The following is a 14521-nucleotide window of genomic DNA, read 5'->3' on the forward strand; positions in this document are numbered from 1 at the left end:
AGGCCAATGAGCTACCATGCAAGCAAATTCAAATGCCAGCTCTGATAGTAAAAGCCAGATTTTTTTTTTTCCTCCAAGAAGAAAAATAGATTTATTTTGGTGTCTTGCCCAGGCATCAGTTACAAAAAAAAAAAAAAAAATACCAGTTTGGTGAGGCACAAGCATGGAGGGGATATGCTTTGCTAAAGCTGAATCCACAGCAGTAGAGGGAAGAAATGAAAGGAATAGGTTTATCCTATTCTTAAGACGCATCTATACAGCTGTGAACAACCTGAAGGAGCATGCAAGTGAGGAAGCACCTTCCTCACACTGATGATGACATTTAAGAGTGCACGCTGCTCTGCGAAGTTGAAAATGAATCTGTAGAAAGAAACACGTCTCAATGAAAAAGAGAAGGTGGCTCAAAAAGTCCTAGCAAAGGACCAAGTTCATCACAAGCTCACAGTAAGTGCACAAGTACCTGCAGAAACTAGAATGAAAGCGTTTATGTCCCTAGCAAAAGAAATAGAAGTAAGTAACAGAACTTCCAGTGCTTATAAAGACAACCGTGCAAGGCATCATCCCTTACCTTTTCTGATCCATTAATGATAAAGTAGCCACCAGGATCAAGAGGGCATTCATTCAGTTCACAAAGATCACGGTCAGTTAGGCCATTTAACAAACAGTATGTTGATCGTAACATAATAGGAATTTTCCCTATAAAAGTTTTCTGATGCTGCGTCTGTAACTGATCTTCCCCTTCTTTAATAACTGTTTTAGTTATATCCACATACAGGGGGGCTGAATACCTACAGAATAAAAATACCATTGCATTAGCAGTCAGTTATTGCTCTGGCCTGTACAGAAGGCTAACGAATGCAGTTATTCAAGCCCTCGTTTGTAATACTAAGCATTATTACCAAATTATCATCTGGATTTAACAACTAGGCATTGTAATTTAATAAGAGCAATAAAGAACGTATCTTCAGAATTACTAAATTGAAAAAAGATTATCAATTAACAATTGTCAGTCCTTCCTTGTGTTTTGATCAACACAGAGGTCTTTCTTACGTAAGGTTTCTCAGTCTGGCTTCGTTGGGCATCATAGGTGATGGCGCTCCATCTCTTTCCCAATGAGTAGGTTTGGAAAGATAGATTTGTTCAAACTTCAGGAGATAGCGGGGCTGGAAAACAAGAAGACATTTATCTGTAATGGAGAAAACATCCATTTGGATTATTCAAGAGCAGCCCTATAGCTTAATTCCCAGTGTTGCTGCATGTCCTGAGCTTAAGGTATAGAAATTAACACTCTTTTGATGGCTAGGTGAACAAAACACTCAAAAACTCCCAATAATTACACATTCTATTCATCATGTCCTACACAGAACCACAGGAACTACCCATTCAGCACCTGACCTAGGTGGTTTAGTTTCCTCTATAGATTAAGCAGATCGTTGCATTAATTGTGTTGTTTTGCTAAACTCTCAGACACACTTCACTAAATCCTTGTCAGTGATGCTTGCTCCCATCCTGAGCACCTTCATACAGTTACTGACAAGCCAAACTGCAGCAGCCAACTGTTCTTGGTCATTCTTCAGCTCAACCAACAATTTACCTAGCAGGTGACAGTGATTCTATAGAAGAGGGAAGTGTGATACCACAGATAACAAAACTCTTGCACGTGTTTCTCAGCAGCATACTTGATTATCTAAAAACTTGGGCATGTTCCTTATAGAATCCAAGCAGTTCACACTTCTGTCCTCTTGGCTGCATAAGCAACATCCTAACTTGGATACATTTCAGTCTTTCAGGATGGAGGTTGAATAAAACCCACCTAAGCAAGGGAAAAAGCACTTTGCATTGTAAAAAACCATCACCTCCACCTGGGGCCTCCACTTACTGGTTCTTCCACTTCTCCTGTAGCATGCTGGGCTTCAGCTTGTAAATCAATTGGTGGCGCATCTTCAACAATTCTCTGCACAGACATCTGAATAAACTCATCAAAAGAATCCAACTGTTGCCTGACTAAACCCTTCTCATCAAAATAAGAGCTAAAAAAAAAAACAAAGTGCATTAAATAAGTTAAGATCTCATTTCATTCACATACTTTGTCAGCAAGTTTAAGGCATATTTATAACAAAACCTTCAAATGCCATTAAATAGAGCAAGAAAACACTTATTTCATGAGGTGTGAGTTTCATTCATAGATGCTTGGAAACGTTAAACCTGTTTTCAGTGCTTTAAGACACACTGCGAAGTGGCTGACTTGCTGCCACCTCTTGGCTGAGCCCTATATGCACACCCCACCTTCAATTAGGAAAGGAAACATGGTGACAAACACCAGCAAAGGTGGCTGTAGCCAAAGTTTTCAGCAAGATATATAAATGTGAGCTCCTAATCAAGGTGACAACTCTCAGAAATGTCCTTAGCTTTGACACCCTCTGCTGAGACACACTGCCGTTCCCAGCTTCGCTCCTCCCTGGATCTCCGCCGGCCTTTGTGTCACCTAGATTCAACCCAACGCATCCTAAGTGTAAAAACCAAAGCCTAAATCCTGGCTTTTAATGAGACGACTTCAACAAATCTGCTGTGTTAGGTCCTACACCTCAAACTCCTGAAGCCATCCGAGCAACCCACACCTGCCAGGATCTGATTTCTCTAGAAAACCAGTGACAAACACCTTTGTACCAGTACCTTCAAGCTTCCCTCAGGAAGCTCAGGAATAGCCACGGCTGTTGTGCTGCTCCCAACCGGCTACATTTTACCTTTTATCCCCCAAAACCCCACAGAGGCAGGAGCAGCATTGAGAACCGAGCACAGTCACCTAATGACGATCCAGCACGCCTCCTGCCACAGGTCCGGGGTGATTTCATCGTCGTCCTCATCGTACTGCATATCTGCGGGGGGAGCACACACCGCTCACACACCGCTCAGCGCCTGAGGCCGCGGCGCCATGAGGGGGGGAAAGGGAACCGAGCCCGGGGGAGGAGAGGGGAGACCTCGAAGGGGAAAGAGACCCGGAGGGCAGCGAGGAGACCCGGGGGGCGACCCGCAGCGCCCTCACCTTCGTCGGCGTCGTACATGGCGGCGGCTGGGGGGTGCCCAGACGGGCACAGGGAGCTCGGCGGCTGCTGGAGGAGCGGGGACGGGAGGGGAACGGCGGCGCCTGCGCTCGCTGTGACGCCGAGAGGGCCGCCCCCTGGGCTGGGAGACGCAGGCGCGGCCGCTCAGCCCTTCCCCTTCCTATTTTTTGTCCCTTCTTCCCCTTCTCGCCCTTCCCCGCAGCCGCCATGCACCGCCCGTGCTGGGCGCTGCTGGCCCGCATGGCCCGAGCCCGGCCCTGCTGGGGGGCGCCGCGGCGCGGGGCGGCGGTGAAGGGCGAGGAGGAGCAATTCGTCTTCCTCGAGTACGAGCCGCAGCCGGAGCTGGAGGCAGCCAGGGGCGAGGCGAAGGCAGAGGAGCACCCTCGAGGGCCGGCAGCGAGCAGGGAGCGGCGGGCGGGGGTCGTGGGGGCTCCCCCGGGGCGCCCCGAGCCCTCGGTGCCGCCCAGCGGGGTGAGCTGCTCGGGCTGCGGGGCTGAGCTGCAGTGCCGGGACGGAGCGCAGCCGGGCTTCGTGCCGGCGGACAAGTACCGCAGGCTGGAGGAGAGCCCAGCGGGGCTGCGGGGAGCCGTGTGCCAGCGCTGCTGGCTGCTGGCCCACCACGGCCGGGCGCTGCGGCTGCAGCTGCCCCCCGAGCAGCACCGCCGGGTCGTGAGCGCTGCCCTGCAGCGCCCAGCACGGCACGGCCGGGGGCCGCTGCTCCTCTACCTCCTGGACGTGCTGGAGCTGCCCGACCCGCTGCTACCGCAGCTGCCGGAGCTGCTGAGCCCCGAGGTCCCCGCAGCCGGGGTGCTGGTGGTGGGCACCAAGGTGGACCTGCTGCCCGCGGACTCCCCCGGACACCTGGGGCGGCTGCGGCAGCGGCTGGAGGCTGCCTGCGCCCAAGCCGGCCTGGGGAGAGACGCGCTGGTGGATGTCCGCCTGGTGAGCGCCAAGACGGGCTTCGGCCTCGAGGGGCTGGTCAGCCGGCTGCAGCGCTCCTGGAAGTGCGCCGGGGACGTCTACCTGCTGGGAGCCACCAACTCGGGCAAGTCGACGCTCTTCAACGCCTTGCTGCGCTCCGACTACTGCAAGTCCCGCGCCCCCGACGTCGTTGACAGGGCCACCGTCTCGCCCTGGCCAGGTGAGGGGTTGCTGCTGCTGTCCCCCATGGACAGCATGTCCACGTCTGGTTTTAGTCCTGCTGCCAGACAGGCCCTGTTCTGCAAGCTGGCCGGGGCCTCCACATGTTTGGCCCTGACAAAAGTCAAACAGCAGCATCGTTTTCTTGACCCAAACATTGCTTCTGGCCAAATTCCGATCCCTTAATTTCATAGAAATTGGCCCTAGGACCATACTTTGGTGCTCAGGTATCTAATTGACCGTCCAAAAATCTACCAGGTAGCTGTTGTGTCTTGGATGACCCATGACCATGCTGGTGTTAGCATTATTTTAATTTGTGAGAGGGCACTTGAGGGTAATTGTGGATTGCTGAGAGACCCCTTTCAACAGGAAAACAGATCTCAATAGAATCACGGAATATCCCGAGTTGGAAGGGACCCACAAGGATCATGGAGTCCAACCCCTGGCTCCACGCAGGTCTACCCAAAAATTCAGAGCTATGACTAAGAGCACAGTCCAAACGCTCCTTAAACTCCCACAGGCTCGGTGCCGTGACTGCGTCCCTGGGGAGCCTGTTGCAGTGCGCGACAGCCCTCTCAGTGAAGAACCTCTTCCTGCTGTCCAGCCTGACCCTCCCCTGTCACAGCCTGACCCCATGCCCTCGGGTCCTGTCACTGGACAGCACTATCAAGCAGGTGGATACCTCGTTTCAGCCATCTGTCTGGGGAGGCTGGTACTTTACGGGAGCACCTGCTGATGCTTAGCTCTACCTCCAACTTTGTGTTAACTGGGTTTCACCCAAAAGTTGTAAAAGTAGTTTTTTATTCTTGTTCCTCAGAGCTTAAATATAACAGATAGTCGTGGGTCCAGGCATGCCTTTTTTTTTTTCCCAGGAACAACACTGAACCTATTGAAATTTCCAATTATTAATCCTACGTGTGACAGGATATTCCGAAGGCAGGAGAGGCTGAAAGAAGAGGCATTGAAAACAGAAGATCAGCTAAGCAGTGAAGAAAAACGGCACCTTAATCGCCTTAAAAAGCAAGGCTACTTAGTGGGTGAGTATTGTCCAAGTAAAGGTATAACCCTTCTGTCCTGGTGAAAATACTCACACAGGGGGCTCTTAACCCCTCAATTTGCTGCAGGATGCAGCTGGTTTTGGAAAGTAGTTTCTTCCCACACAGAAATAACTTGTTTTCATTTAGTTGTGGGAGGAACATTGTATCTGTAGTAAAGTAAATAAATAAATAAATTGTATCCAAGTTATTTTGAGCAGATACTGTTTCCTGAGGAATGGATGCAAAGCCTCCAGTTCTTCCCTTGGTAGCATCAGTAGTATTTCTTCCAAAATTGTAGTAGCTGTTGTAGTTATGGCAGAGGTTTCTTCTGTGCAGTGCACCTCCCATCAACAGAGCACTTGCCAACCTGGTTTGGGTAGCTTGGTGCTTTACAAGAATATTGCATTCTAGCCTGTGCCTTTCATTCCCAGAGGAAGATGACATTCAATTTTTAATTATCATGTTAGGCTGCAGGCCGTAGGGATTGTGTATCAACGTGGTATGTATCCTGAAAAGGAGGGTTGCCAGAAGCTAGCTCTGACATGAATAAATCTGTGAGAATCGAAGACACAAAAAAGAGAAATCAGCCTGGTAAAGGAAATATTGGAGTATCTGTGATCTGCTAATGTTTTGGGGCTTGAGGTCTGCTAATAAAGAATTATATATTAAGGGATTTATTAGCCTTTTGGCTTTTGAACATGCACATTTCTAGCCACATAACATCTTTATCACTTTTATATTACTGCTGATAAGCAAGAGAAAGGGCAGATTTCCAACTGAAGGAAATGCAATTAATAAATTAATTGCCAGGAAGTGAAATGAAACCCTTTCATTTTAATCCAGGAAGAGTTGGAAGAACATTTCAACGTCAGAAGTCTAGCCCTCTGATTGAGTTTGACCCTGACATGCTCTCATACAGCATAGATGAAGATCCCAGCCATTCACATAAGAAGCCTAAGGAAAAAGAAGAGTTCACGTACAATGAAGTGAAGGATGCTCACTGGTGTTTTGACACTCCAGGGATTGTAAAGGAAAACTGTGTAGGTACTCTCAGGTTGTGTGTCTGAGGAGGTCACAGTTTGGGAGGACTGCTCTGCCTCTGTCACACACGTGGGAGAGTTTCTGATGCAGTCCTGGAGTTCAGAGTCAGGAGTTAGTTGTTTTGGATGACTGTTAAAATGTGGTTTGTTCTTTACCTGGGGAGCATCTATCATGTTACTGCTGTTATGTTTCTGAATGGTGCCCGCTGTCATCTGTAGGAACTGCGTGACTGTGTCAGCAATGTTGCTAATGAAGGAAAGTAAATGGCACTATTAAAACAAGTTTATACCAGTGTTGCTCAGGGAAGCTTGCACTTTTTAGCAAGCCTATTGAAAAATGTGAACCCTAGCAAGGCTATCACTGTTGTGTGATCAAACTAGATCTTTGAGAAAGACCTGAAGCATTCTCCTGATGCCAGCAGGATCTGCAGCGTCCCTGTTAATAGCTCCAGTATGTGAGGCCTTCCTCAATATTTCGATAGAGCAATGGCACTGAAGCCAGTGCTGATACAGTTTATATATACAAAAAAGCTGTATTTTGTTTTTTCATTGCTTTAGTATCTGTACAGAGCTGCAGGTCATCTTTCTGGAAATGTTAAAAAGTACAGGGAGATAGGAAAGTTCAGAAGAGAACAAAGTGCAAGAAAAACTGCCTGATATTTCACGCTGCATTGCCTTGTTACATTTTTGAGTACTTTGTTTTCCATTGAAAATATTTACTTAAAGAAAAAAAAAAAAGTCCCTCCCCTTGAGAAGGCAAGGTCTTAGCTCAAGCCCACAGATCTTAACCTCATAAATTTCTCCAGCTGTAAGACCTTATTAAGAAGGTATGTCTCCCAAGATCATAAAACCATCAAACTGTAAATTGGATTTAACGTCCCGTGACATTTCCTAGCCTCATACATATAATTAGAGTGCGGTATAGAGCGCTTTTTGTGTTCTGTCAATAAATCACTAGGGAACAATCAACCTTTAAGAGGGCGTGTTTTGATGACTTTTCAGACCCCTAAGCAATCATGCCTGCTACAGTGGCGAGCTGGTCTTTACAGCCCACAATCCTAGTCAGAGAAGCTAATGTTGGACAGTGCACCAAACACTTAATCCTATTAGGCTCTGCAGCCCAGATAATTGGAGTCCAGGGACACACTGATTCTGATTTGGTTGATAGATAAGATTAGCCAAGCTACTGTAGGCTATTTGTGTTTACAAATTAAGCATTTTAAGGTCTTCAACGCTACTACTGGTTTTCTAGTAGAAGTTTGTGAGATCATAACCCGCTTTACTGTGGCACTGAACTCTGTGGTAGCGAGTTAGTGTCTGCTGTAAAGACAGGGCTCCTGCCCTCTGGCTGGAGGACAACCAAGGTGGTCTGTGTGACATTTTGGCAGGGGAAGCTTCCAGTTACAGACAGGTTCGTTTGTCTTGATTTGTATTTTGGAAGGAGGTGGAACAGGGGAAGGAGCTGTTAGCATATGATGGAATTATGTTTTTGTCCGTATTCCTTGGAGGTTTGTTTTTAGCTGCTTCCTCACGCCTCCTTCCAAAGCCAAATTTCTGGAAAGCATAGCAAAGGCTACTGATAACATAAATTGTCATTGAAGCATTGCCAAATACGTCAGAAAGCCTGCAGCTAGTAGGACGGAGGTTTTTGTTTTTCACAATTGGTGTTAAAAGCTGCCTTGGCTTTCAAACTAACGATTGTCTGCGCGTGACCATAGGAAGAACATTGTGTGTTCTGGCTGCACCACAGCCCTTGTTAGTTTGGTCTTTTAATGCTTAAACGAGATTAATCCTTGTGGCTGGACTGCTACAGACTTGTATTTGCATGACTGGCATGTCTGGGACAGAGCTAGCAGCATTTCTCCAGTTTCCTGTGTTAGGCATTCTTCACGCTGCCCTACTTGATCTTTTTCCTCTACCAATATTAACCTGTTGTCACTGTTGGGACACCTTCGGTGTCTCATGGCTATGTAATCTGTTTTGCAGGTTTTGAATCTCCTGACAGATAAAGAAGTAAAGCTGGTTATGCCAGCAAAAGCCATAATTCCACGGACCTACATTCTCAAGCCAGGAATGGTCTTGTTTTTAGCAGCTTTGGGACGTGTCGACTACTTGCAGGTAGGGGAAAAAAAAGGATTTTTAAGAGCAGCTCCTTCATCTCATGTTATACCAACCAATAAAAGGCTGCTCGGACAGCTTCCCCAGCCCCTTTCTGAGGTGCCTTTGAGATGACAAAGGTGTTAATAACTCTGAAGAATTTATCCAAGGAAGCAAGTAAATGTACGTGGATTTTAGTTTCTGAAAAAATACTTTTTAAACACGCTGTCTCCCTCCCCCACTCCTCCCAATTTCTTTGATTTATTAGAAATCCCATGTGATACATCTTTACTGAGCAGTGGGGACCTGGCCTTCCCTCACCTTACCTGTGGAAGGGGCAGTTTCTTCCAGATGTGGATCTACCACTGATGATAGATAATGCCCTTCGCAGTGGTTTGCCCCGCTTGGAGAAGGGGGTTGTGTCCATGGCTATTCCATTGTTTCAGTCAGCTTTCCAAGATCAACATAGAAATGTTGGATCCTTACTTTGCTAAGGAAGCTCCTGTCCTGCTGGAAGAAAAGCAGAAAGGTGAAGGTGACAGGGTGCTTGCTCTAAGTATTAGTGTACCAGTGTAGCTGGAGAGCTCCAGCATGGGCAGAGAATCCAGAACATGAAATGCTGCGAGATCGGGACAGCCTGTGAGCATGGATGAAGCCAAAGCAGTTCTTACACATGATGCAGGAGGAGAGGATAGGGCTGGCAGTTCAGACACAGGGGTTGTTTTTGTCACGAGGGGTGTTAGAAACGCAAAGTGGTAGGAGAGGGAACGCCAGACAAGAGATGTCACTCACTTCTCTTGCTAAATAACCACTCCGAAGTTGTTTTGGGGAACTAAACTTGAGCAAAGACATCTCTTGGATCTTGTTTGAGCTGCCCGGGATGCAATGACAGGGGCTGTGGTGTTGGGGGTGCTTTGAAGTGAAGCTGTTCACGCTCCTCTGTTTGCATAAACCATGGCTGCTCTGCAATGACACAGGCAAGAACCATTGGTCAGGGAGTGGACAACAATCAGACAGGTTTTCAACACGCAGAAAAGAAATGGAGCAAGAGAGCAGCCTGAAGATGCTTTTCTGTTGTAAGTAACATCCTCTTCATTTTATTTCAGGGAGAAAAACCTGCCTGGTTTTCTGTTGTGGCTTCTAACCTGTTGCCAGTCCACATCTCCACCCTGAGTAATGCGGATGCTATCTATGAGAAGCATGCTGGCGAAGAGTTACTGAAGGTGAGAGAAGGAGCTGCTGTCCAGGGCTTTCGGTTGCAGATGGGCAGGTGAAGCCTGGTGAAGCTCTGCTCTTTGCAAATGTGAAGTAGCTCATATAGGGATATTCAAGTCAGGTCTTACTTGTAGCAGTACTGAAGCATCTCTTCGCTGCTAAATCTTCTCTTGTTTTTAGGTTCCCATGGGTGGGAAAGAGCGAATGAAAGAGTTTCCCCCACTTGTCCCCCAGGACATTACACTGAAAGGAGTTGGTACCACTGAGGCAGTCGCGGATATCAAGCTTTCCTCTGCAGGTAATTTAACCTTTCCTCATTAGTTTGCTGTACAGGGTCTCTGTCCCTGAAGCATTATTGGGAAGTAGCCTAGCAAGGGCTCGAGCCCTGGTTTCTGCTAAGGGCAGGACTGTCACTAACACAAAATCAGGACAGCCGTGACTACAGCTGAGGCTCAGCAGCCTACAGGAATGGGGACTGACAGCCACGCTTGTGCAGGATGACTGCATTGATGCTCTGGCTGCCACAGAGGTACTGCAGCACCAGGAATGGATGTGACCCTGCCTGCTGTCCTGGTGAGAGGGAAGGGGCCACAGATCAGAAAGTTTTTGATAGTCTCCACCACCCCTCCAAGTTGAGCAGAAAAGAGATGTATCTGGGAAGAGTAGGATGTGGCTTTAGGTGCTGCCTTCTACTGGAAAAGCTCTGGTATTACCTCTGAGCTTAGTTTCTCAAAGAAATCCCACCTGGGTAGCCGATACAGGAGTGCTGAGCCTGTGTTCTGATACGGGTGACTCTTCTCACTGGCTGCACTTATTTTTCTTGTCTCTGCAGGCTGGGTGGCAGTGACAGCTCACGAGGAAGAGGAACTGCTGCTCCGAGCCTACACTCCCAAGGGCACTGAACTGGTGGTGCGGGAGCCTCCACTTCTACCGTGTATCAGCAGCATCAGAGGGGCCCGGATTGCAGGTACTGCTGCCTACAGGACTAAAAAGCCACCTTCCCTGGTGGAAAATCTGAAAACCATGAAGAACAGCTAGCACTTCTCATCTGAGCAAGACAGAGACAGAACAGCCTTTGGAGAACCTTGTTGCCTGTTGATATTCAACTGACTGACCTGTTCTGACTGACCTGTGAGTATAAGGAAGCAACTCCTTCCCTTGTTCCCTCTTGAAATACAGGATGGAACTCAGCTGCCAGCCCTGGGCTGACTTTGCTGCTCAAAGAGTAGATCTTTTCTTGCAGGTCAGAAACTATTACCTGGTTCTCATGGACTTTATGTTGCTTTCAAAGATGAGGGTGTGGAGAGGAGCAGGGAGTGCTCTGGTGTGGGTATGACACTCTCAGGGACTGACAGTAATTCAGTATTACTGACCAAAAATCAGGCCCTCTCAGTCCTTCACCATCTGGGGCAGACTGGGGAGTGCAATGCCCTACTTATGGGCACAGGAAGAAAGAATTAACAAAAAGCAGGTCTGTGCAGGTGCCTGACAAAAAAAAAACTTTCACAACTCACAGCTTGGATTTGGTTCTGTAGCTTGTATAAAGATTTCTGAAACTGAGAGTGTATAATAAAAACCTTTTAGAGACTTCTTTGTCTCCTTTTGAAAGTGCTGGCAAAGCACTCTGGTATGGGCATGCGTCCTGCTAACTACACAAAAGCACAAGCAAGATGGTTTGTGTTAGAGGAAAATGTATCGTGCCACAGCTGACAGCCCAAGAGAGACGAGACTGCTGCAGTGAAGTCCTGCCAGGTTCAACCACTGGAGCAGCTGAAGATGTGTTTAGAGTAGACACATGCATGCAGAGCTGACATACTTGTGTCTGGCCACACAGACTGCAGGCAGACACAATGCTGAGGTGAATGTAGCTCCAGCAGACTCATCCTGCTCCCCTCTGGCTGAGTGGGCCATGTCTCCTGCTGTCCTGTTAGTCCAGCTTGATCCTCACCAGTGATGATGAACTTGCACGCCTTCCTGCAGCCTGTTTGTCACCACCGGCAGGTGCTCTGACCTGTGGTCTGCCTCCAGTTCTCCACAGGGAACTTGTGTTTGTGCCTGTTGCTTCTCATCCAGTCACTGGGCATGACTAAAAAGAACCTGGCTCTGTTCTCTTTGCACCCTCTTCAACTATTTATGTGATTCTGTGCCCCCCTATGTCTTTTTCACTAGCCCCTTCACCAGCTTTGTTGCCCTTCTCTGAATTAATGCTCTGACCTCAGTGTCCTCGTAGTGAGGGGCCCAGAACCAAACACAAGGTACGGTCTCACCCACGCCAAGTAGAGAGGGGACAATCACTTCCCTGGCCCTGCTGGCCCCACTTTTTCTGGTAATGGCATGAGCAAAAACAGGAAAATGCCTCACCTGGCAGCAACTCTTCATTTTGCTGGGTTATCAGCTGGGGTCCTCCAGCTGACCTGGAGGTCAGGAGAAGGGTCTGGCTGTGGTCTGTTAAAACCAGCTCGACAAATACAAAGCAGGCACCTCCTGTAACATTCCTCTGCTGCTGTAAGCCTGGGAAAGACACGATACAGAAGACAAACAGCAAATGCAGAAAGAGTAAACTGGAAGACCTTTCTCTGTTACAGCACGGGTTCTCAGCCATGAAGTTAGACGTGAAGAAACGCAGGTGAGCTGTGTTTGGTGTAGCAGGTGCTAGGGCTGCATCTAGGAGAAAAATCTTGCTGCCAACATGAGGATGTGTAGGGTCATTTGGTGCTTCCTGAGACATGCACGTGGGGCAGCACGAGGTCTGGAAGTCGTGGGGGTATTCTGTGCTTTGGCAGAGCCCCTGCCCACCTACTGACTCCACGGATCACAAGAGCAGCAGACAGCTAGCCACAGCCCCAGCTGGGAACAAAAACGTGTGCTCCTGGCAAATGTTAAACCTCAGCGTGCAGGTTTAATGTGGAAGCAATTAGTGCCTTGATGAAAGCACAGAAATACCTTTAATGAGCTCGGAGGGCTGGATTACACTGAAGCTGAGGATCTACTCAGGAACACTTCTCAGAGGGATAGCTCGTGTCTGTTTTACACCAGTGCCAGACAGCCTGAAAGGCAAGACGATTTTTAACGTGTCTGTGGACAACAACAGCTAATTTAATCTTACCACGGGAGCCAAAAGCAAATGGAGCTGGAGTCTCTGTGCAAAAATGAGGCGTAAGGGCAGGGCTGGGAAGGCTGAACCTTCTGGGAGGGTCTCACCTTCACGGAGCTGGGTGCAATCACTTAGAAATACTCCAGAAAGTTGAGGAAATCTTCAAAGTGCATTATCAGCAGGACAGCTCTGTTTGCTGGAGTACTGAAATAAATAAATAAAAATAAAGCAGCCATGTACCACAGCCAGGTACCTCCAACCTAGGAAAAAAAAAAAGCTGCTGCTTTTCACGACAAGAGAAGAACAAAATGCCCTGCAAATGTCACCTTGAGGTTTTTGCTCGCTGTTAATGCCCCCAGAATAGCCCTTAACGTGGAAGAGGTGCACTGGGCTGGGATCCCAATGGCTCAGAAGTTTCAAGCATCTGCTTCCTGATTTTTTATTTACAAGTCGTGAATTACATGAAACTACCTGTAAATTCTCTTCACCAGTGGCTGATTTCACAGACCTTGTAGACAAACTGCTGGTGCTTGTCCAGCACCGCTCAGGACAGAGACCGAGGTGCCCTGTGGGCACTGACTTGCCCTCTCCATCCCCCTGGTGGCAGAGCTGTGCCTGTGAAGGTGGGCTCACAGCAGCCTGGAACACCAGAGTGCTCTTCACCAGCTGCTCAAGGATAACGAGATGGTAGGAACATCACATTTCAGAGACTGGGTGCCTCGGTGTGGCTGTGGCCAGAAATTTTAGTTAGTCTGTGCCTCACGTTCCCAACCGAGCCTCACCGTGCAGCCCTAAACCAAGAAAGGGGGACAGGGGAGACGGGAACCTCAAACCAACAGGGTTACTCTGGACAGCTCTGAGCAGGGCTTGAAATGCTTTTTGGAAAGAATAGCACAGAAAGGGGAGGAAAAAAGTGTAAGCTCTTTATAAAAAACAGGTTCTCCAGCTCAGCCCTCTTTTCAGTTTTGCTCCATGACTGCAGGGCTCAGGCATGCTGAAAAAACAGTGCAAAGAGCAAGGCTGGACTGGGGGCAGGCAGACGTGCTGCGCTGCACGTGTGTTAGACAGGAGCGTGTGCTGTGCTGCAGATCCGTGCTGCAAGTGCTAACTACTTACATATGAAACCAACACAAAGAAACAAAAAGATACCAAGCCAAAATCGTGAGCTTTGTATTTCATCGAGGTCACACGCTGCCTTGGTACCACACGGCCTTGCACTTGTGGTGCACAACTTAGCATCAAGCAGCAAGTTTTCAGCCTAGTGCAAGAAGCTGGGTGAAGGATGACCTGGCTATAGGCGTAAGGGAAAATTGTTTCTCACATTGGCAACCTACTTTCTGAGATTTCACCTGATTTTGACTCTTTCGGGAGGGGAAACAGCATGAGCTGGTCATGTAAAAGGCAGGGCCTCCTCTATTGATCCTGTCTGAAATAATTAACTCACACAGCACAGGCGGAGAGGCACAGAAGTACCCCTCCATCTCTGTGTCACACTCTCAAGGCCACCTCTCTTGCAGCTCGTTATTAGGATTGGGTACCACGCCTGCTCCCTGTCCTTACACACCCCCCTTATGATAAACTACACACATTACCTACAAGACTTTAAGAGTTGCAAGCCAAAACGTGCCCCTTACCTGGTCCAAGCCCCTCCATCATGCACCCTCCAAGGCCATGTCCTGTAGCAGCAGTGCCCCCTGCTCTTTGGTGCTTCAGCATTACCTGAAACCCAAATTTTCATTGACAGACTAAGACCACCACCCTTGGGGGAATGAGAGAAGATGCATACAAGAAAACAATCAATCAGCAAACATGAACACTCACCTCTTGTGCTTTGCG

General features: G+C 48.2%; 2 protein-coding genes and 1 long non-coding RNA gene across 5 annotated transcripts in view; 1 reads left to right on the forward strand and 2 right to left on the reverse strand.

Moving 5' to 3' along the window:
• The window catches only part of POLR2B (RNA polymerase II subunit B), a 14601-nt gene extending 11433 nt beyond the window's left edge, over nucleotides 1–3168 (reverse strand). For 2 of the 3 annotated variants that reach the window (XM_084516897.1, XM_084516896.1), the window contains exons 1-5: nucleotides 3044–3168; nucleotides 2804–2876; nucleotides 1880–2030; nucleotides 1051–1163; nucleotides 569–788 (exon numbers count right to left, since the gene is read on the reverse strand). In XM_084516897.1, coding sequence (XP_084373023.1) covers nucleotides 569–788; nucleotides 1051–1163; nucleotides 1880–2030; nucleotides 2804–2876; nucleotides 3044–3062 — 576 coding nt within the window. In that variant the 5' untranslated portion in view covers nucleotides 3063–3168. Of the gene's footprint in view, nucleotides 1–568; nucleotides 789–1050; nucleotides 1164–1879; nucleotides 2031–2673; nucleotides 2697–2803; nucleotides 2877–3043 lie in introns of those variants that run through there. The other variant, XM_084516898.1, reaches the window with a different exon arrangement.
• A 79-nt stretch (nucleotides 3169–3247) lies between these two features.
• On the forward strand, nucleotides 3248–11178 carry NOA1 (nitric oxide associated 1). Its single transcript, XM_084516905.1, has 7 exons — nucleotides 3248–4203; nucleotides 5075–5239; nucleotides 6083–6279; nucleotides 8266–8397; nucleotides 9483–9599; nucleotides 9772–9889; nucleotides 10424–11178. The coding sequence occupies exons 1-7, from the start codon at nucleotides 3270–3272 to the stop codon at nucleotides 10627–10629; spliced, it is 1869 nt and encodes a 622-aa protein (XP_084373031.1). The 5' UTR covers nucleotides 3248–3269; the 3' UTR covers nucleotides 10630–11178.
• LOC311435675 lies at nucleotides 8404–10439 on the reverse strand. Its single transcript, XR_014692308.1, has 3 exons — nucleotides 10336–10439; nucleotides 9169–9339; nucleotides 8404–8883 (listed from the first exon to the last, which is right to left on the reverse strand). It is a non-coding gene; the product is annotated as an uncharacterized lncRNA (long non-coding RNA).
• Nucleotides 11179–14521: the final 3343 nt, after the last annotated feature.

Source organism: Aythya ferina (genome assembly GCF_964211825.1).
Source record: "Aythya ferina genome assembly, chromosome: 4".
NCBI lineage: Eukaryota > Metazoa > Chordata > Aves > Anseriformes > Anatidae > Aythya > Aythya ferina.

What these genes read in the sequence shown, in the direction of transcription:
- NOA1 (XM_084516905.1), top strand. Translation starts at nt 3,270, where the DNA reads ATGCACCGCCCGTGCTGGGCGCTGCTGGCCCGCATGGCCCGAGCCCGG. An exon ending in AAAGCAAGGCTACTTAGTGG is followed by an intron (nt 5,240 to 6,082) that starts GTGAGTATTGTC and finishes ATTTTAATCCAG; the next exon opens with GAAGAGTTGGAAGAACATTT. An exon ending in GACGTGTCGACTACTTGCAG is followed by an intron (nt 8,398 to 9,482) that starts GTAGGGGAAAAA and finishes ATTTTATTTCAG; the next exon opens with GGAGAAAAACCTGCCTGGTT.